The 23,722-nt window shown below is 37.9% G+C and overlaps 1 protein-coding gene and 2 pseudogenes across 1 annotated transcript; 1 reads left to right on the plus strand and 2 right to left on the minus strand.

Moving 5' to 3' along the window:
* Nucleotides 1-1,452: 1,452 nt before the first annotated feature.
* Nucleotides 1,453-2,338, plus strand: LOC101726607 (ribosomal biogenesis factor pseudogene; annotated as a pseudogene).
* Nucleotides 2,339-9,040: 6,702 nt separating this feature from the next.
* On the minus strand, nucleotides 9,041-10,233 carry LOC101726240 (olfactory receptor 52I1-like; annotated as a pseudogene).
* Nucleotides 10,234-18,931: 8,698 nt separating this feature from the next.
* LOC101725876 (olfactory receptor 52I1-like) lies at nucleotides 18,932-20,016 on the minus strand. Its single transcript, XM_087211423.1, has one exon. The coding sequence runs from the start codon at nucleotides 19,978-19,980 to the stop codon at nucleotides 18,988-18,990; it is 993 nt and encodes a 330-aa protein (XP_087067549.1). The 5' UTR covers nucleotides 19,981-20,016; the 3' UTR covers nucleotides 18,932-18,987.
* Between the last annotated feature and the right edge of the window lie 3,706 nt (nucleotides 20,017-23,722).

Raw genomic sequence — 23,722 nt, forward strand, 5'->3', positions numbered from 1 at the left:
AAGGTCTATAGTAAGTAAGATGAAAAAATATTAAAAAGCTATAAGTAAAAGAGATATAATTTTGATATAAAAAATTTTGTATGTTTCTCTTGTTAGAAAGATAAAGAGACCAGAAGGTCTACATATGTCAAAAGGATGTGCAAAAGTGATTTATGTATGTTTGTTTCTTGGTTTCAAGTTTTTATAAAAAGTTTAAATATGTTTACATTGGTTATCATCGAAGGGTTAAATTCTAAATATGTTACTATAATATGTGTACATCGGTCATCTTCAAAGGGTTTAAGAGCCAACAGGTTACAATATGACCTCCTCCTTTGTAGTGAGTTTAAAAAAAAAAAAGACTGTTGAGAAGGGACCAAGGCCCTCCTTAGTTCCCGCAAGATGCTGGATACAAACTTTCATGGGAAAAGGCACAAATATGTCAGACTAAGGTTCAATATTTGGCATTTGATTTAGAAAAAGGACAAAGAAGGCTAGGTCCAGAGAGAAAAAGAGTCATCTGTCCTCTACCAAGACCTACAACCAGGAAAAAGCTCTGAGAGTTCCTCGGAACGACAGGATTCTGCAGAATCTGGGTTCCAGGATTCACAGAAAAGGCAAAGCTACTGTATGAAATGCTAAAAGGTAAAGGAAAGGAACATTCCAATTCAGAATGAAACACTGAACAAGATTTGTCCATCAGAAGATTAAAAAGGGCTTTAAGTAAAACTCCTGCACTTGGCATTCCAGATGTAACCAGACCCTTCGGCCTGTTTTCAGATGAGAAAATTCATGTTGCCTTAAGGGTCTTAACTCAGAGGATGAGCCCTTGGGAGAGATCTATCACTTACCTCTCAAGAGTTTTAGATCCAGTAGCAAAGTAGCAAAAGGATGGCCTCCCTGTTTGTGAGCTGTGGCTGCTAGTCACATTAATAAAAGAAACCGACAAGCTGACTTTAGGACAAGAACTTACTGTGTGTACTTCTCAGTCAGTAATGGAATTATCAAATAGTAAAGGCCCAAACTGGCTCCCCAGTAGCCACATCACCCAACATCAAGCACTGCTGTGTGAAAACCCTTGCCTGACTATTACAGCTGCAAAAGCTCTGAATCCTGCAACTTACCTGCCCTCTGAAATGGGTCCATCTGACCATTGGCAGTGACAATGATCCAGCTTTTACAGCAGAAATAGTCCAGAAATTGGCTAAGTTGCTAAAAATAAAATGGAACTTGCATGCAGCTTACTGTCCACAAAGTTCAAGAAAAGCAGAAAGGATGAACAGAACCATAAAGTTAGCTCTCACTAAGTATTGCCTAGAGACCCAGGCCCCTTGGGTAGATCCCTTTGCCTTGATGAAAATCAGAAATGTACCTAACAAGGGAAAGTTCTCCCCATTTGAGATCCTGTTTGGAAGGCCACCACCTTTGATTAAAAGCCTTAGGGCCAATACACATGAAGTAGGAAGTCTAATGGTTAACCAACAGCATGAGGCTCTAGGACAGGCTTTCCATCAGCTACATAAATATGGGGAAAGGGATAACATTCCCACAGGCATTCCTGCTCATTTTTTTTGAGCCAGGGGACTAAATTTATATAAAAGACTGGAAAAAGGACTCCCTCACCCCAATGTAAAAAGGGCCTTATGTTATTGTTATGACAACTCCCACAACAGTAAAAGTTGCAGAAATCCAGCCTTGGATCCATCATTCAAGAATCAAGGAATTTCATCCAGGAGACTCCTGAACATGGCAGCCAGATCCAGCAAACCCGCTGAAGGCCACCCTGCTGAGACGGCGCTCTCAAAGCCCTGCTTCTGTCACTCCAGAAGCTGACAGGTCAATGCACGACTGAAGAAATTAAAGGAGACAATGCTCTCAAAAGCCCTGCTGAGCCCGAAACTTCCTGGACCCTGTGCGTGCAGATAGCGTCACCTGGAGCTTGAGCAGCAGCATACAGATATCAAAGACAATGGCCAAGAACAAATGAAGAGGGCAGAAGTCCAGGAATGTATTTCATATAGCCAGCCAAAAGAACTTTAAGTCCAAAAACAAAACAAAACCAGTCACCACTAATCTTAAAAAGATAAACATCGTAAATGATGAAAAAATTCGTAGAGTGAATAATGCTTTTGTAAGAATTCAGAAGGAACTTGCAAATTTCTCAAAAAGGCTTACTCTTGAACCCTTGGAGAAAGAGCTGAATAATCAGCAGCATCATGAAGATGAACCAGTTAATGTTGATGAAGCTGCAAGATTAATGGCTCAATTGCAATACAATGGAGATGTATCAAATTCCCCAAAAAAACTCAATAAAATAAGTATTTTATTAAAAAACAAAAAAGCCCTGCTGACAGGTTGAAGTATGGCCAAAATCTCATAAATAGTTGTACCACTTTGTTGACTGGGACTTTCCTACTCACTATTGATGTTGTTTGGTTTTATTATTGTTTTATTATTATTGCTGTGTGTTTAGTTCTAATTGGGTTCCTCTTTGGCAATGCTCTGAGTGTTAGTGCCCCAAAAGACTGGACCACTTGCCAAAAATTATTGCTATCACGTATTGAGGTACCATCCCATTTTTCTGTGTTCTTGTATGTTTAAGGTAAATACAGGACATTGGAACTTTGAACTGAGTATGTACAAGCCTAAAGATTCAAAGTTTGATGCCCAAACCAAACTAAGGTAATTAAATGGTAACTCGAAGGGCATCCCCTGCCCATTATATTTGATGGATGCCCACGCCAGCACTATGGCTGGCTGGAAGTGATAGATTGTGGAGGACATAGTAGGGAATGGCAATACTATACAATGAGGTCAGAAGGGCCAACAAGAATGGCTATAACCTTCCAAAGACAACAAAAGGCTTAAATGGAAAAGAACACCCAATCCCCAAATTCCCATTCTTGTAAAGAAGCAGGATGTAACCCACTTAAAGTAGTTATACCTGATCCATGGGATCCCAAATGATTAAAAGGACAAACTGCAAGGATCCAACTTTATTATTCGGTGCCTGGTTCAAGTACGTGGATAAGCAGTAATGACCACAACACTCGTTGGGATATGCTAATCAAAAAGGTCTGGACAGCAATTTGGCCAACAGTCAGGGAAAGCCCAATAATCAAAGAAATAAAAAAAGATTAAGTCCAGAACGACTAATTACAGGGATAGACATGGTACAGACTATAAACAACACACACAGGTTACTTCTGGCCACTGACCCAGAACTGGCCTCTGAATGCTGGATTTGTGGCCCCGTCAGTCAGCTCACCTATCATGCTTTGGGACTGACCTTGGAGGGAACCCTAAATCATATGAATGAGCCAGAAGTTCGGTTTTTAAATGATCCCAACGAAGTGATAGGAAATAGTTCATGTGTATTTAATGTTTCTGCCTTATAAAACATCCCCAAACATTGTGTTAATATCCAAGGGACTAATTCCAACCTCAGTGATCTGGTAGGAGCCTTCTTTATATGTAAGGATGGCTTTTATCAAGTCTTTTCCCCTACTGTACAGAATGATTGTGCTATAGGCATTCTTTTTCCAGACCTAAATGTGTATTCCCCCAGTGCTATGAGACAAGTTCCTATTCAAATAGGATCTTCTGAGGGAGAACTAAGTAGAAGGAAAAGAGATCCATTGTGCTCCCTATTCTAGCAGGACTGGCTATAGCAGGAACCCTGACACTTGGTGCCACAACACTCGCTCAGACAACAACAATACCTTTCATTAGGTCAAGACATCCAAAAAGGGTTAGGTGCAGTGCGAGCCTCGATCCTCACTCTACAAGGACAAATTGACTCGCTGGCAGATGTAGTGCTACAAAATAGAGGAGCCCTCCATTTACTGACTGCTAAATATGGGGAACCTGTCTTTACTTAGGGGAAGAATGTTGCTATTATACAAGTCAATTAGGAGTGGTCAGGGAGTCCATGACCCGATTAAAAGAAAGATTAAATCAGATGGAAACTAAATATGGTTCCCAGGATACTAACTCCTGGTGGAATTGGCAAATCCCTGGGTGGAAAACATGGTTAGGGGCCCTGATGGGATGACCCGTAATGATAATAATACTCCCAGTAACCGTTGGACCATGTTTAATTAATTGGATTTCAAATTTATAATGGAAAGAGTTCGTTCTATACAATCTATCAAATGCTACTGCGCTTAGAGGCTAGTTATGTTTGCCCTGTTCAAATCAATGAAGATTCAGTTTGATACAACAACAGGGGGGAATGAAGTGGAAGGAGCTGCCAAACATAACTTGGAATGAATAATTACTGCAGCACATCTGTCCATGAACTGTAAAATATGTTGTTTTTGTGCTCTGTGTAGGCTATCGCAAAGACCCTGTCTGTGTTAACCTGTCCCTGCTTTAAAAATACAGGGTAACCTTTCCCCTCATGTGAGACAGCCTATTCCAAGAGATAAGAAAGCAGCCTTGAGATTGTTTATGTAAGCCCCCAACCTTAAAGCCATAAAAAAGTCCCTTGCTGTTTTGACCGCTACTTGAACTCTTTACTCTGTAAAAGGTGTATAAAGGAGAAATTATCTCAACTCAGGGTCAGTCTATAAGGACTCATTTCCTGGGACTGGCCATTGCCTAGCAATAAACTGCTTTCTTATTTTACCCAACTTTCCTGGTCTCTGTAAGATCATTTTGACTCCCAGATTTGCCACAACAGTACCAAAAAAAAAAAAGAATTATATTGAGGGGCCATGAATGTAGCTCAATGGCACCATGCCTGCCTAGCAACCACAAGGTCCTGAGTACGATTCCCAATGCAAAAAAAAAAAAACAGAATTACATTCCAAAGTCATTTCCCTTTTCAAGTTTTGAGTTTCTGATATTTTTATATTAGAAATTTTTATAATCTACAAATCTTTTACATGTAAATTTATATATTGTTACTATTTTCCTGTGATTTCATTTCTTATGACTTGTTATTTTTTATTTGTACTGTATATACTTGTAAAATGGTTAAATCTAGCTAGTTTATTGTTGTAATCTTTATGGGAGAAGATAAGAATTTTCAAAGGTTGCAGTATTTTAATTCAATTTGTTTTCTTCTTATAATACATATACATACATAGTCTAGGTATTTTCTGTTCAATTGAAAGCAAATGTTTTCATAAATATGAAGTAATGCTTTATGGAAGTTACTTTGAGAAATTTGAATAGGGAATGCAAGAGGGAAAATTTGAAACCTTAAACTCTATGATATGAAAAGGAGGAGAGAGATGCACCACAAAGGATCTTATTAGGAAAAGGATGTTTATAGAATTAGATAAAGGTAAGAGAAAAACAACTGATGCAAAATAGAAGATAAAAGAAAAAGGAGTGAAAAAATTATATGGGAAGTAAAAATAAGAGAAAAACTTAAAGGGAGAATAACTAAAATGGAGAAGAGGAAAAAATACAGAAGAAAAGCAATAAGAAAAAGAGATAAGAAACAGAGAAGAAGGACAAAGGAAAATTCCCCTAGCCCCAATAAACTGGTGAAGAAGAAAAGAGAAATGAAAGAAACAGAAATATTTTTTTAAAAACCTAAAAACAACACATACAAAAAAAATTTTCTCTGTGACTTTAATGTGTGGTTTTCTTCGGTGATCTACAATTTTAGGGCAGTGTCCAAATCAAGATGTGTCCCTGCTCACGCTGGTAGATAATGGAAGCAGACAGACTCCAGATCTATGCTTGAATGCAGGCACCACCAGCAGGCAGTAGGATTAGGGCAAGGCCACCAATGGCTGGACTTTCAAATCCAGAGCAATTTAGGCTGAAACCTATGTCCTACATCTGAAACCCCTCAGGGGTTCTCTTTCCAGCCTGACCTCAGCTGCCTAGCCACAACTGTCTACTTGTGGCTGTTTTTCACCCATTCACTACGGGAACATAACACTGGGAACCTATCAAAGGCTGATCAGACCCTCAGCTACCTTTTAGGGGGAATGACAAGGAATAAAAGAAGGAGACAGAGACAATTTTCAAGTTATCAAGGGAGGGCCAAGAGGAGACCTGACTCTAGCAGACACTCTAAATTCCGTGGTTGGCCCACTTCTATTAGCCAGTGAGAAGCACAGGGGGAAGGATAGCACATATTTCGTGAAATAGCAGCTATGGAGAATGGGTGGATAAAGGTTAAGTTAATGAGGAAACAGATATTCTCTACAACCAAATGCCTGTGTATTGACAGTTGTCCTCAGCAGATGCTGTCTTGCTTCAGGAGTGCTGGATTATGGGCATTCCACCCATAGCCAGAGGGAGTTAGATTTTATCAATCATCATACATTCTATAGTATGTCAAGTTATGTGTAGAATCATGGCAACACCAAAAAGAGTTTCCTTTAGCAACAAAACCAAAATTTTCTTTATTAGGTACATTGAACTAGCTAGCCTTCATTTGTATGAGGTGTCCATCCCTGCATGGCACTTACCCCTGACCAACTGTGAACTCACATATTCCACCCACAAATTCTAAATTTAGTATGTGTTTTACTTACCCTTGGCACTGGGCAGTAGAGGCACAGAACAACCAACCAATTTGATTGAAGATGAAGCCAATTCCCTAGGTTAGAATAAGTTGGGAGAGTTGACAGCTCTGGGGAGAAAAAACAGATGTGGCCCATGGCACAAGCCACAATAAAAGCCCAGAGAGAAAACTGTGACCTCCTGGGTTCCAAGACTGAATATCCTGAAAATAAGACACTCATTCAAAAACACAGAGGATTTTTTTAAAGTCAGTGGTTTGTCTTTTTTGTTTTTGTTTTTTGGAGCTTGGTGTTTAGTCTCTCAATTTTTTTTCCTTTTTGCTTTTCTCCTTTTAATGTTTTTCCTTCATATTTTTCTTTTTTCTTTTCTTTTCTTTTGCTTGTTTTTTTTCAGTTAAAGTTATCTAGTGCTATTTTTTTTTGTACCAGGGATTGAACTCAGGTCCTTGCGCTTGTGCAGCAGGCGGCGAAACCACTGAGCTAAATCCCAGGCCCTATAGTGCTATTATTAATTTTCTTTTACTCCTCAGTAGGATCCTCTATCTCACACTTCTCTCCTCCTTATTTTCTATTGACTAATATTTCAAACTTTACTTTTCACTTGTTCAATTCCCAACTTCCTCCCTCGTTACTAGTACAACCATTGAGCACTATGGACTTTTAGATAGCTCTAGGCTATTAGTGTTGAATACTGCTCTACTTTTAGTGGAGCTGAAGTTATTCCACTTAGTAGATATTTACTTGTAGGTCGATATTTGTTTTGTCTTAGTGCTTATATAAAATTATAGATCTCTCTTCTATGATAAAGGGAGTTACATCATTGGTTCTTAGAGTATGTCAATATCCAGTTTGTCTCTCATGCTATTATTGTTGCTGAATTTAATACTGTATCCAAGGTGACGTAGTTGTGGCTGTTAATTGGTTTTCTCTATATGCTAATATCGGGAATGTCTTTGTGTGATCGACAATACTACAGCCCATTTCCAGAGGACTGGGTACTGGGCAAAATACACTGCAGCCTCTCCACCCAAAAACACAGAAGTGATTGGATTCTAGGACAGAGTCAAAAGCCTATAGGTAGGCATACCCAGAAAGCATCACTGAAAAGTAGCCATTAACTAAAAAGGTCTCCATGCTAGCAACAAATCCTTCCATTATAAACAACCTTCAAACCTCAGCATAAAAACAAACAAATAGAACCATGAGAAGACAAGGCAACAAAATGTCTCCAAAGCTGGATAAAGAAAATGTTGCATTTACACACAATGGAGTACTACTCTGCCATAAAGAAAGATAAACTTGAGTCATTTGTAGGAAAATAGATGCATCTTGAGACCATAATGTTAAGTGAAATAAATCAGATACTGCTTGGTTATCACATGTTTTCTCTTATATTAGAAATTCAAATTACAAATAAAGAGCAAGATGAAGGATGGTAAGAAGTAGGTAGATGAATCTTTCTCAAATGGTAAGGGTATTGGGAGATGGAGGGAGAGGGAGAGAAGAGAGGGAAAGGAGATGAAAAAAGGAATCAAGATGTGTTGTATACACATTCAAGCTCCACACAGAGAATGTAAAAACATTTTCAAAACATGGAAATAGAAAGAAAAACAATTTACAGGTCAGGGAACCTGGAAAAGTGTTGAAATTTTAATTTATTACCTTTATCATTCATTATTAGCCTTTATATCCCAGATCATTTGTGAGTGGTACTCACAAGAAGAAGGATCTGTATTATACTTCATCTCTCCCTTTTATATCTTAAGATTGAGCTAAACAGAATAAGATAAAGAAGCAAAAGAAATATGTCCAAAGCCAAATTCACATTGATTTAGATTCTATTGCTTAAAAACAAAAGATAATAATTCATATATTGACTCCAACTGGCTTATAGTAGGAGATAAATGTAAAATACAAAAGGTTGTCTTGTAGAACATAGTAACAGGAATATACTTGTTTTCCAAAGTGAATTGAAACTGGAGAACCAGAGAAACATTGTCATCATCCCATTTAAATAAATGTCTTCATTGCTGTCGTCCAGATTTCTCTTCTCAAGTTCAAGTATTACAGAATGTGTATCATCATTGATCAGAAGTTTGTATGTCCAGCAACAAACTGGAATATATTATGGCTGGAAAGTGATTTTGATCTACTTGTGAACACATGGTCAAGAAGAGATTCATCAGTTATGCAGAGAGAAAGCTCATGTACTCACAGCTTCCATATAAGCACATCAGAAAAGGAAAAATTATTAAAAACTTGAGTGGTTGAGTGATTGGTGGGAGGAGGGGCAAACTGTGTTGGAAATTAGTGTTGGAAACATAGGTCTAAAACAAAGGAAAGAAAATCTATTATTCAGGTACAAATTGAATGAAATTATCAAAAATGTTGTTAGAATATAAGAATCATCCCATTCAATTTATTGCTTGAAATCAGAAAGCTATAAAAGTTCATTTTGTACATCTTCATCTTAAACTTCTGTAGTGCCAGGTAATTCAATCCCAACTCCATAGATTTCCAGACCATCTTTGCAGCTGGCTGGAGAGCTAAAGGTCTGAGTAGACTTGTGTTCATGAAACTTGATAAGAGAGATAAAAGAATAACATCAGCAAATGCCATATTTTCTTACGTATTTGTTTAGTCTTGATACCATAAATGATGGGGTTTAAAGTGGGAGGAATAATCAGGTACAAGTCAGCTAACAGCACTTGGGTGTGCAAGGGCACTGTGTCCTGCCCTAGCCAGGCTACATAGATGGATACCATTCCAGGTAGATAGTATAGGGCCATGACACCCACATGGGAGCCACATGTGCTTAATGCCTTCCTCCGAGCATTCTTTGAGGAAAGATTGAACACTGCCCTGAGAATCAAGACATAGGAGGCAGCAATGAAGGCCACATCAGAGCCCACAATAATGGAGGAACCAATTACACTGTAGAGACTGCTGGGCATGACATCAGCACATGCCAACTTGGCCACAGCCATGTGCTCACAGTAAGAATGGGGAACCACATTGGAGCCACAGAATGGTAGATGACTCAGTATCCAACTCAATGGAGACATGAACACAACAGCCCTGAATGCAATGGTCACACTCATTCTCAGCATCACTTTAGGTGTGAGAATTCTCTTGTAATGTAGGGGCTTGCAGATGGCTACATAGCGGTCAAAAGCCATGGCCAGCAGCAGCCCTGTCTCCACAGCTGTGGCTGCATGGACAAAATACATTTGAGTGAAGCAAGAGTTAAAGCTGATGGAGCCATCTCCTGAGCAGAAGATGCTCACCATCTTGGGTACCACAGAGGAAGCCATAACAATGTCCACGGCAGCCAGAATACACAGGAAGTGATACATAGGCTCTTGGAGAGTGGAATCCATGCAGATTACAGTCATGATGAGGGTATTTCCTAGCAGCCCTGTGGTGTACATGGCACTCAGTGAAATAGCCAGCCAAAGATGTGAAGACTGCAAACCTGAATGCCCACAAGGAAGAAGGTGGCAGGGGTTCCCATTGTGTGGTTGTAGGGTGGCCCCAGCATTGTATGTAAGATTCTTTTCCTGTTAAGGTATAAAGTGATGGAACAAAAAATACAGATCTCTCAGATTTATTTTTGTCTGTGGTGTTGGTAAATCCTGGGGATAATCTCAGATTGGAAATATTCTCAAGATCAGAAAAGTAACATCTGATAAAGCTATTCTCCATTTTTTATCTTTTTCAATTATCTCTGTCTTGTTTCTATTCATTGTTCAAGATCAGCTCTTGGGTTTCCTCCTTTGGGAAATCTCTACACTCTCTCTTCCCCCATTTCATATCAGCATGGTACCTTTCTTCTGAGTTCATAAAATGTCTCCTGCTAGCTTATGAAATGCTTAAATGGAGAATTCCAATATTCTACATATGAATTTATTATATGATCTCAACTGTGTGTCTGTTCTTTGTGGGCTTATGCCAACTATCTGATCCTTACCTGTGGGGTATATATGTATATAAAAAGATGCATGTAGTCGTTATAGTAAACAATTTCAAAAAATCCATGATCAATCAGAGGAAAGAAATTTTCTTCTCTTTCCATGTTTAGCTATTGAAAATAATCAGTGCATAAAATAATGAACTTTTTGAGGCAAGTGTATCAGTTTTTGTATCCTCATGTAGAACCTACACAAAATATGAAGGAAACATCTTTATGGTTAAAGATTTTCAGTAACAGGTTCAGGAAAATGGGGTCATTAGAGAACATTATATCTTTACATATAGGATAATGGGGATATTGGCAATCTCTACTTTCCTTTAGTTTCCTTGAATTATATTCAATGAGTATTTAACTACGCAAAAAAGTTGGGGCTATATTATTGATGAACTATCATATTTTTCCAAGATTCCTCAATACGGTTAATGCTATATTCCTGATAAAGTATCAAGATAGTCTAGAAAACAAGGAAGCTTTATCCTTTAGAAGTAAAGAACTTTTGACTGAACATAGTATGTACCAGGATATTTTGAAAAGGGTATTATTTATATTCTGATTATATTTCTGTATTTCTAATATAAAAAGTCATCTATACATGACAGTTGGTGTAACTTAAATCAGATATTCACCCCATATCATGTAGCAATTATGTAGTAAATTTAACATACAAGTCTGAATCTTTCCACTTGTGGCTTCCAAGAGTTGAACCTACCTAAGAATAACAGTCAAAAAACAGCTATGGATAGTTTTTTATATAAAAGTTTTTATATGGCATTATTTTGCTGTAATTCTGCACATATTGGAGCTAGGCTCCAAAGCTTGGGAATTTCTGTTTATTGCTATGCTTGCCTATACCTGCCTTATTCAAGTAGTGCCATGTGTAATGACCTGGTGGGGTAAATCTGAATAGAAGTGATCAGCATTAGTCCATTTCCAGTCCATTTCTGTGTGATATCACTTTTGTTCCTCTTCCTTTTGATTCCTTTTTGCAGTTGTGCAAACCCACAGCTCCCTGGGAATACTCCTTTCAAAGTCCCTTCTTTATTCATTGGTATCATTTGGCTTTGGAGGATGTTAGTTGATTTTTGTCTAGAAACTTTCAGTTTTACTTACTACAGAATGTAAGGATTCTGCATGCTTTTAGTGACCCACTTCAAATGTGCTTTGTCTTACTTCATCAAAGAAGGAAAACCTTGAAAGATTCATATTACAGAGACTGAAAACTCTACTCTGTCACCCTCTAGCCATTTTCTCTCCATCAAATTATGTAAACAAACCAAACCTTCATTTGTTTATCAAAAGATGGAAATAATGCACCTATCTCCAATAGATTTTTCTTGATACTTAAATGAGAAGATAAGTAAAGTGATTAGCATGAACTTGTACAAGGTTGCTCAATAAAGTTCAGCTAATTAAAAACTGTAGACTGTTTTTCCTGCTTAATCTTATAGCCCAGATTGTACCAAATACCATACTTATATGGGTAAAGCCAAATCAACACACTAACATACACATGCACACACACGCACACACAAACACACACCTTAACTAAATTGCACTGCCTGAGCTTCCTATTGGCCTTCTGTGAATTACCACTGAAGATGTCTCACCCAATAGTTATATATAACAAAGTTCTTCTATTCCCACTGTGGTGAATACCTACTGTCCTACAAGACCACTGTTATAAACCCACTGCTTATAAGAGTACTCCTCATAATCCTACTGTTTCTTTATAAGACCAGCTCTCAACTTTAAGACTTTAGGCTTTTTTCTCTGCCTGGTTCTCTTTTATTTTCCATTGTCACATCTGTGAAAAAGTCTTTCTTTCATCTATAACCCATCTCTAATAACAAATTCTAAGAGTGGTTCACACCTGGGCTTCCATATAACACTTGGTCAAATTGAAATGAGATTAAGGCTAGGGTAGAAGTTGTTTGATAAGCATCCATTATCCAGGCCATTTGATGCTTTAACCTGTTTTAATTTTAATGTAATACAAGTAGACATTAATAAGAAAATATAAAAACAATTGTATGAAAAAATAATTTTTCATAACAAACATAATTAGAGAATAACAATGGTAAATACACTGTGTATCAGGATCTTAAAAGAACATATTTTCAATTGCTAATCTTTCAACTCATCTTGCATCTTTTTTGCATAAAATATTTTAATTATCAACAAAGCATCTCAAGTGGTATAATTTTGTACAATTTCTTAGTATTTCACATTATCAATTATACATTTTGCTCCTTATTTACACTTTCAGTTTCTCATACCAGAGAGACAATGCGACCATAATCTTAAGTGAAATAAATTCAACACACGTGTAAATATCACATTGTCTCTCTGGTATGAGACACTTTTTTCCTATTACTGTCAGATGATTTCTGTCCCTAGGGACAGGGATAGGGAATTTGTCCTCAGAACTGGACTCAAGATCCCACATGTGGAACCATGTTAAATCCAGTTGATTTTCTTCCTCAAACACCCAGTGCCTTAATATACTGTACATCTCTCAAGGCATCATCCTCATGGGGCAGCACAATAACTGTGTGACTTATGCTGACTCATAGTCATACATAACCCTAGAATGCTTATGATTCCAGGCAATTTTCGTGAAGATCTCTTATTTATCAAAGCTCAAAAATAACCTCATTTCAGATATCACTTCCTGTGCCTCCCCTCAATAAAAGATTTCCAGAGTAAATAGTTACCATAAAATTATCCACCAGTATGTCTCTACCTTCCAACTTTTAATTTCTCTTCAGAGGCCTGGATCCTAGATGCTCCTTCATTAACTGAATAAACAGTTGGGAACCTGAGCGATGGTTTTCTGTGCTTAGGATCCCAGTTGTTGCACTGGACATTTTCACTGTTAGCCAAGCATAGGCATTTGCCTGATTCTCCATCCTGACTAAGGAATATACATTGTCCCTTTTATTTCCGTCTTAGAGAGCTGAGTGCTGACTAACTCTACACCCAGGAGCACACAACAGACTTGAGGATAGTTTTCAGGAGTATTCAAAAAATACAAATCCCTGAAACCTGATGAAAAACTGTCATCTTCACCAAAACAAATAAACCAACAACAAAAACAAAACCATAAGAACAAGAAATGCTCTGCAATTTGACACCGAATAAAGTCAAAAAATCCAATTACAGATTACAAAATCTTTGCAGTGTGTAACACAAAGTGAGATCTAGCATCTGCAATGCTAGATCAAGAGAGGACAGGAGAAAGCTTTCAAAGTGGAGTGGTGGTTTAGTGGAAAAAAAAAAAACTCTGCATATTCCTAAGACTACTGTACCTGTTCTGGAGGCCATAAATTTACTGCCTGGAAATCTGAAGAAGAGCAGAGGATCCAGAATGCCTACCACTCACTCACCTCTGATCCAGCATCTTCCTCTCCTGGCTGCCCTGAATAAAGCCATTTTTCTTCTGTGGGCAGCTTCATCTCACACCCTGCCCCATGCTTCCTCTCTCCAGTCCCAGCATTCTCACCTTACATTACTTTTATGATATTTACAGTGTTTTCATCTTCCCTTCATTTGCTTTTCTTCTTGATCAGCACTTCTAGTGACTTGGATGTACTATAAGTCTCTTCAAAGAAAAGGCATTCAGGTAGGTAAGTTGTCTCTTCTTAAAAGTTTTATTTCATTCAAACTATTGCTACTGAAAATTTTCCTGCTATGATGAACAATGAACACATCAAAGATCTGTTGCCAATTCAGTGATACAATTTAGCCTCAGTGCCTGTCTTGTTTTATTACTGACTTTTTGATTGGAGTATGACATACATACTGGAAGATGCAGAAAGCTAAAGTACACAGTGTGAACAACTTTATACTGTGAATGCACAGACACACCCACATAACCACTACCCAGTACAAGGTGCAGACACAGTTGCTTCCTGACTGTTGAGGGGCACTTTTCAGAAAGCTCTGGGCAAAACTCCTAAGACTCACTTTCAGTTCTGGACCCAACTCTGTCTTCAACTCTGCAGAGACAAGCACATGAGATCTTGATGTTCAATCACTAAAAGCTAGCTCACACAAGTCACTTAACAGCAATAATTAAATCACAGGCTATCAGATGACTTCTCTACACTATTTAAAGCATGGAAAATTCATAATCCAAATTAAATTTGTTTTAAAAATAAAAAATACTAGTGTGTAACTCATTTAAATGGACCCATATTTGAAAATCCTTTGTGTCCCTAACTGTCTCCCTTATCCAACCAAACACACTCTCAATCAGTCCTTTTGCTTAGGTCTTTTGTCATAACTCTGCTTGGTCCCTGAAAACTATCCCCCAACCATCCCAAGATTAAACTTACCCTTCTGTCATATTTAAACTATAGTCCTGTGTTCCCATTCCCTCTCCAACCTCCTCCACCCTCCCATTATTCTCAGAAGAAGCTCTTGGTATCAGCAATATGCTCTAGACCTGGCCAGCATTTTATAGTTGGGTTGAGGACTTAAAACCCTCCTTTCTACATGACCCTGGGCTTGAGACTCATCAGTATAACCCCCAATCCCCATGTCAGTTACCCACATCTCATGGTTTCCTCAATTCAACTTTTATGATAGGCTCTTTTCAAGCAAAAGAAGGAGAGTAAAAAAGCAGAAGCCTGCAAGAGGAGCTACAGGGACTCAAAGAAAACAATACAGAATTATGCTGAGTATTGCTCTCTTCAAAGACCTCCCACTGGGAGCCCTCCATAGTTAGATACTCAATCACTTCGCCTTTTCCCTGGACATCCTCACTTCTCTTGGCCTTGGCCCAGCAACAAGACACTGTAATTCCTCCAGAGGCTGGTTTTACTCTGTGCTGTGTCCCTGGGGCTTTTCAGGTTGCAGGCAGAAGTGGTTTCCCAGTGACTAAACAGTCTTTGTTTCTTCAAGTCCTCAGAGAATGCCTAAAAGAGCAATGATACAAAATTTATCATGAATGGGAATAAAAAGGGTTTAGATTGGTTTAGATTTCTGAAAGTCTGCTATGGGCCAGTCACCCTAGTAGATTCTTCTCTTTGTTTATTTCATTGAATTTTCACAAATTCTGACATAGCTGCTGCCTTCATTACATCTACCTTTCATAGATGAAGTGAAATGCACAAAAGTGGCATACAAAAAGCTGATAAACTAAGGAATCTAGATTCAAATTCTAGCAAATGCAGTGCTTTTCACTTTTTTGTATACCTCATGTAAGTAAGTGCTACTTTAAACATGTGCATGCCAATTAAAATGTCTTGGAGATATTGTTTTTAATTCTTTGGTTGTATACCTAGAAGTGGATTTACTGCATTATATGGTAGTCCTATTTTTAATTTTTTTGAGGAATATCCACACTCTACTATGCTGTTTGTTCCACTTTAAATCCCCACCATCAGTGCAGAAAAGTTTCAACTTCTCCACATCCTTGCCAAAATTTGCTGTTCTTTTTTTATGTTGGTATCTTAATAGATAAGAAACAGCATCTCATTTTAGTTTTGGTTTGTATTTTTCTAATGATTAAGGATACAAAGTATCTTTTCATGTTAGTTGCATGTCATCTTTATAGAAATGCCTATTCAAATCATTTGCCCATTTTTCACTGGAGTATACAATTTTTGTAGAGCTTTAGGAGTTCTTTATGTACTAAAAGGGAGACCTTTATCAAATATATGATCATAAATATTTTCTTCCATTCTATAAGAAATGTGTTTTGTCCTTTGTGACACAAAAGTACTTACGGTTCAACTCCAGACATATTCAGCTACCTCTTCTTTGACAAAGGAGCCAACCATCCTCACTGGAGGAAAGATAGCCTCTTTAATAAATGGTGTTGGAAAAACTGGATTTCAACCTGCCAAAGATTAGAACAGGACCCCTATCTTTAACCATGCACTAAACTAAAATCAAAGTGGATTAAAGATCTAGATATTAAAACAGAAACACTAAACTTGCTGGAACATAAGTTAGGCAGAACTCTTGAAGACATTGGCATAGGAAAAAACTTTCTGAACAAATTCTCAGTAGTGTGGGAACTACCACAAAGAATCAAGAACTGGGATCTCATCTTATTAAAAAGCTTCTGCACTGCAAGCGAAAACACCAACAGAGATAAGAGACAACCTACAATTTAGGGAGAAAAAATTTACCAGCTGTTCCTCAGACAAAGGTCCACTATCTAGAATATATGAAGAACTCAAAAAAATCAGACCCCCCCAACTATAAAGACCCAATTCAAAAACGAGCATCTGAAATGAACAGACATTTCTCAGACAAAGAAGTAGAAATAGCAACTAAATATATGAAAAAAATGTTCAACATCATTGGTCATTCGAGATGCAGATGAAAACAACACTGAGATTCCACCTCACCTCAGAAAGAATGGCTGCTATCATGAAATCAACCAATAACAAATGCTGGTGGGGCTGTGGGGAGAAAGGAACCCTTCTCCATTGTTGGTGGGAGTGCAGACTGGTGCAACCACTGTGGAAATCAGTATGGAGATACCTCAAAGAACTAGGATTAGAGGTCCCATTTGACCCAATTAATCCCCTGCTGGGTATATTCCCAAAAGAATCATACCATAGTGATATATGTGCACCCACGTTCATAGCAGCACAGTTTGTAATAGCTAAAACTTGGAAACCTCCCAATTGCCCATCAACTGGAAACTGGATAAAGAAGATGTGTTGTTTTTTTTATAAAATGGAGTACAACTCAGCCATAAAGAATGAGAAACTAGAGACATTTATAGCTAAGTGGTTGCACATTGAGGCCATATTCTTAAGTGAAATAAATAGGACACGTGTAAATACTGAATAGTTTCTCTAGGGTGAAAAACTAAAAGTGTAAATAAGGATCAAAATGTATAATTGATATCGTGAAACAGGAGGAAAAGGTCTAAAGGAGTAGGGGAAGTGGAAGGGGTAGGGGAGAGGAAAGAAGGGAAAAGGAAAAATATGAGAAAAGGAAAAAAATGGAAACGAAGTCTTTGTAAATAGGGAAGGGTGGAGGGGGTGAAGGGAGGGCAGCGGAAGGGGGAAAAAATAAGAACCAAGATACACCATGTAAAGGGTACAAGATTCCAGTGATGAATGTAACTGTATTGTATACCTAAAATGTACCAATAAACTTAATGAAAAACAATCAAAACAGACCAAAACAAGTGCTAACGTTTCATGCAGTTCCATGTGCGGTTTTTTTGCTTTTGTTGTTAGGAATATACTATCTCATGATTAAATGTAATAACATTGCTGTATAATAGATCTCTTAAACCAAGACGTCTTTAGAAGCAAGTTGTTTGGTATGAAAATCACCTTATAAAAGTGACAGAGATAGTTGGTATATCAGATGTGTACATCAAAACCTAGGATCAGAGCTGTTGCTGCACTTTGAATTTTAACACTATTAGAAAATTATATTTTATTAAAATTTTAAAAGGTATCCGAATCAAATATTTGTGCCTTCTACATGAGATCTTTTGCTTTTTAATATATATTGAACATTCAGTTCAAGACTTTCTGAAAGGATAATGTAAAACTGAGTAAAAACCAAAACTATGTAAGACTACAGACACCTTAAAAACAGTAGTGTTTCTATTTTTTTCTATTTTTTATTTATTAATTTCCATTCCAGAAATATCCTGAGAGGAACCCACAAGAAGAAAGACCTAAGTTATATTTGTTCCCTTTCTTCTGTCTTTAAAAACTGAGTAACACAGACCAGATCTAGGAAGTAAAAAGAAGCATGTACAAAGCCAAGGCATACTGACATAGTTTCCATTGCTTAAGAACAAAAAGCTGATCATTGGTACAATAATTCCAACTAGCTTAAAAAATAATTTAAATTAAAAAGATATGTAAGTGTCTTACAGAAGTTAGTAACAGACATGTACCTTGTCATTCAAAAGTTAATTTGAACTACAGAACCAGAGAAACATATTGTTCTTTAACCCATATTGCGAAATAACTTCTCTTGATGTTTTTCAGCTTTCTCTTTCAAGTTCATGTGTTGGAAAAAGGCTACCATCTTTGATCTCAAGTTTATATCTCCCCAGCTAACTGGAATCCATTTTGGCTAGAGAAGGACTCTGGTATAGGTATGAGATCATGACCCAAGTTGAGTAAATTCATCAGGGGTCAGAGGAAGGAGTCATATAATTAAAAATTCATTTATATAATCCCATGAAAGGAGGAACAATTTGCAAAAATCAGGCAGGTTTGGGGGAAGGATGTCAAATAGTTGTTTTCTTAGCAAAAGGATGGGTAGGATATTACATTAGAAAAATGGGTAAAGAACTAAAGAAAGAAAAATTCCAAATCTGTATTTTCTGCCCAAACTTTTATCTGATCTATATACTAATATGATTGAAATAAAACCAGAATTTCATTTCCATTCTTGCTAAAAATGTAAAGTTATACAAAGATACTCTGCACAGCCTCACCTTATAATGCTTATAGTGCTAGACAAATCAACCCAGTTCCATAGATTTCTAAAGTTCATTTGCAGTTGACTGAAAAGCTCAAGGTTGAAACAGTTTTGTTTTTATACACTCTAAATGGAGTGGTCAAAGAGACAATACATCAGCAAAGTCCATATTCTTTCTCGTATGTGTTTGGTTCGCAGGCCATAGATGACGGGGTTTAAAGTGGGAGGAATAATCAGGTACAAGTCAGCTAACAGCACTTGGGTGTGCAAGGGCACTGTGTCCTGCCCTAGCCAGTCTACATACATGGATACCATTCCAGGTAGATAGTATAGGGCCATGACACCCACATGGGAGCCACATGTGCTTAATGCCTTCCTCCGAGCATTCTTTGAGGAAAGATTGAACACTGCCCTGAGAATCAAGACATAGGAGGCAGCAATGAAGGCCACATCAGAGCCCACAATAATGGAGGAACCAATTACACTGTAGAGACTGCTGGGCATGACATCAGCACATGCCAACTTGGCCACAGCCATGTGCTCACAGTAAGAATGGGGAACCACATTGGAGCCACAGAATGGTAGATGACTCAGTATCCAACTCAATGGAGACATGAACACAACAGCCCTGAATGCAATGGTCACACTCATTCTCAGCATCACTTTAGGTGTGAGAATTCTCTTGTAATGTAGGGGCTTGCAGATGGCTACATAGCGGTCAAAAGCCATGGCCAGCAGCAGCCCTGTCTCCACAGCTGTGGCTGCATGGACAAAATACATTTGAGTGAAGCAAGAGTTAAAGCTGATGGAGCCATCTCCTGAGCAGAAGATGCTCACCATCTTGGGTACCACAGAGGAAGCCATAACAATGTCCACGGCAGCCAGAATACACAGGAAGCGATACATAGGCTCTTGGAGAGTGGAATCCATGCAGATTACAGTCATGATGAGGGTATTTCCTAGCAGCCCTGTGGTGTACATGGCACTCAGTGAAATAGCCAGCCAAAGATGTGAAGACTGCAAACCTGGAATGCCCACAAGGAAGAAGGTGGCAGGGGTTCCCACTGTGTGGTTGTAGGGTGGCCCCAGCACCACAGGCGAGATTGCTTTCTTGTTCATTTATAAAGAGTTGTAAGAAAGGATGCAAACATGTCAGATCTGTTCTTGTCTGTGGCACTGGTAAATCCTGTCAGTATTCTCAGCTTGGGGATATTCTCCAGATCAGAGAAGTGGTGATGTCTGACAAAGCTATACCACTCCAACTTCCATCCTCCTCCATAGTCTTCACATTCCTAATTTCTATTTATTGTTCACGGATCAGCTTTTGGGGTTCTTCCTTTGGGAAATCTTCTCTCTTTCTTGCCTCTGTTGCATGCTCATCCATGGCTCCTTTCTTATGAGCTTTCATGAAATCTGTCCTACTGACCCTTGAAGGATCTAAATTGACAAATTTAATTGTCTACCTCTGACTTTATTGCATACATGCAAATATCTCTCTTGTTAGTAGTTTTATATCAAGTAGTGATCTTCACCTGTAGCACACAGTAAAGAGATACACATTATATATATTCACTATATCTTACAATTTCCGCAGTATAAGAAATAAATCAGAGAAATTTGTCTTTTATCTCTGTGGTCAGTTACTAACAATAATTATTTAATGAAACAATGAAGTTCTTGAGGTCATATTTTGTATCCTCAGTATAATGCCTAGACAAAAGATGAACCAATCATCATTGTGCTTGAAGAAATTCATTAATAGGTTCAGGAACATAAGGTCATTAAACAACAACATTATCACTTTCCATATGATATAAGAAATGTCTAGAAACACTTATAATCCTTACCTTCTCTAAATTTCACTCCCAATCCTTGAATTGGCTCTAGTAGATTTAATAACTACAAATAAATCAAGACTAATTTATATATGAACCCTCCAGTAAGTATTCTAATCCTTTAGTATAGGTACCCCTTTTTCATGATAAACTACCAAGATGTTCCAGTTAACAAGGAAGCTTTATTCTTTAGAAAAGAAAACCCTGTAAAGAAAGTAATATGTGCTAGCATTAAGATGAGAACTGTGTTGTTTATAACCCAAGTATATTTCTCTCTTTATAATAGAGAAAAAATACAAGATAGTTGTTACAATTTAAATAAGATAAAATCTTTCATCTAATAGTATCATATATCAAGTAGTCAGCAAATTTGGAATAAAATTCCCGGTTTTGTTCTTTATAAGACAATTAAGTTTAGGGTTTTTGGGTTTTTTTGTTTATTTGTGTGCTTGCTATGTTTTCATTGTCACTTTGATAGAAAAGTCTCTCCAATGCTTGCCTATAACGCATCACTAATAACAAACTCTAGAAATAGTTAACATTTCTGCTGCCATATAACAATACTTGCCAAAGTGAAATTGGATTAAGGATAGAGTACAAGTAGCTATGAAAAACATCCTTGATCCAGGATAAATTGATGCTGTAATTCCTATTACTCTCTAATCATTCGACTCCCTGGGGACAGGGACATGTAGCTTGGTCCCAGACCTGCACTCAAGATCCCAAGTGTGGACTAGATCATATTAAGTCCAACTGATCTCCCTTATTGCCCTAATGTTTTATCTAACAAGGCCTCAGACTCGTGGATCAGCACACCAACTATGTCTTGAGTAAACTTAACAGTAATAATAAATACCCTAAGAATTGTTTCTTAGGTTTCCAGGCAACCTTCAGGGAAGCGATGATTTGCCAAACCTCAAGACAGGCCTGACTTCAGCTATAATTTCCTGTGCCTCCCCTCTGTAAAAGGCTTCTGAGATGGCAAGTTGCCACATCTTTACACTCAAACACTGCCTCTACTTCCTCCTTTTTCATTTCTTTTCAGGTGCCTGGACTCTCCCTAAATAATTAGATAAATCACATCGATAGAATCCTGTGCTCAAAATCCCAACTACCGCAGTAGATATTTTCACTGTTAGCACTGAACAAACATTCACCTGGTTCTTTGTCCTGAGCATGTGGCATACATTTGTCACTTTCATTTGCTTCTTGGAGAGCTGAGCACTGATTGATTCCACTTGCAGGTGAGCCCTGCAACCTTGAAGGGAGTCCTCCAGAGTTTTCTACAAAGCCACAGCCTTATACCTGATAGAAAGCTGTCATCTTTATTGAAACAAACAAACCAACACCAAAAGCAAAAACTGGTAAACAATTTGACACATAAAATAAAGGAGAAAGTGCTGCATCTCAGATTGTAAGACTCTTGGTATGGGGAAGCACAAGATGAGATGTCTTCAATGATGGAGCAACAGAGAACAGGGGAAAGCTTTCAAAGTACAAGAATGGTTTAGAGTGGGAAAACAATCTAGATAGTCCTAAGACTACTGTACAGTTCTGATGCCACAAATTCAGGTTTGAGGATCACTGACTAAAGATCTGAACAAGAGTAGAGAATCTAAGATTTCCACTGCAGCACCTACCTGTGGTCCAGCATCTATTCTTCCAGCTCCCCTGTATAAACCCACCTTTCTTCTGAGGGCAGCCTCCCCTTATGCCCTGCCCTGTCCTTCCTCTCAAGAGTCCTGCAAATCTCATTTCATCTTATCTTCTATGATATCTAGAACACTTTTGTTTTCTCTTCATTTACATTTCTTCTTGTTCCACACTGCTAAGGGTTTATGAATGCTGTAAGTCTTTTCAAAGAAAAAGACGTTTGGGTTGGCCAGTTTTCTCTTTTAAAGTTTTATTTCATTCAACCTATTGCTACTGAAATTTTTCTTACTATGATCAAAATGAGCTGCATTAAAGATCTGTTGCCAATCTAGTGATTTCTTTTTTTATTTTTTTTTAGATAAGGTCTCTCTACATAGTTCAGTGATTTTTTTTTAGCATCACTGCTTCCTCCCTTATTTCTTTGTTGACTCTTTGATTAGAATATATCATACATACTATAACATGTAAAAATCTAAAATGTACTTCATGATAAACTTTATACACCGAGCACACAGACACATTCATATAATCACTGCCAGGGTCAACATACCAACACAATTGCTCCTGACTGTGGAGGTGTACTGTTTCCAGAAAGCTCTGACCAGATTCTTCTAAGATATGTTTCCAGCCCTGCATCTGCTTTTGCCTTCAACCATGAAGACACACTGGTATGACACCTAGAAACTCACTCACTGAAGACTAGCTTAGACAAGTCACTTAGCAGCAATAACTAAATCATAGCATATGTGAAAACCTTTCTTTCATATCTAAAGGATATAGTAGTCATAACTCAAATTAAAACTCTTAAAGGTCAAAGTACTAATGTATAACTCATCTGAATTCAGCCTCTCTGTTTATGATAACCCTGTCCCCCTTCCTAGTGCCTCCCATCTCCAACCAAATACACTTCCAGTCAGCCCTAGTGCTTGGCTTCTTTTCTAATAACTCCTCTCAGTTCCTAAAAATGTTCTCCACCATCTCAAGGTTGGACTTACTCTTTATTTCTGATTTTTGATCTGAAATATTCTTATATTCTTGTTCCCTTCATTTTCCATCATTTCCAGAAGAAGATATTGGTCATCATCAGATCAGCCCAATCTTTTCTCCTTGTGTCACGTTCTTCAGTCCTTTTGGGGTGACCCTTGCTTTGAAAAATCCATCAGTCTAACCCCCCAATTCCCAGATCAGTTATGCATATCCTTGGAGTTTTCTCTTTTAACTATTTCTGATGGTCTATGCCCAGTAGTCCAATAGAAGAAGGATTTATGTATGATTCTTCAGAAGGATCAGTAAGAGTCACACAAGATCAAAGATAACAGCGTGGAGTCTTGGTAAATACTGTACAAAAACTTCCACTTGAAGCTCTCTTCTGT

This window comes from Heterocephalus glaber, unplaced genomic scaffold (genome assembly GCF_053883595.1).
Source record: "Heterocephalus glaber isolate CG9 unplaced genomic scaffold, H.glaber_assembly_v1.0 deba00001428, whole genome shotgun sequence".
Lineage (NCBI taxonomy): Eukaryota > Metazoa > Chordata > Mammalia > Rodentia > Bathyergidae > Heterocephalus > Heterocephalus glaber.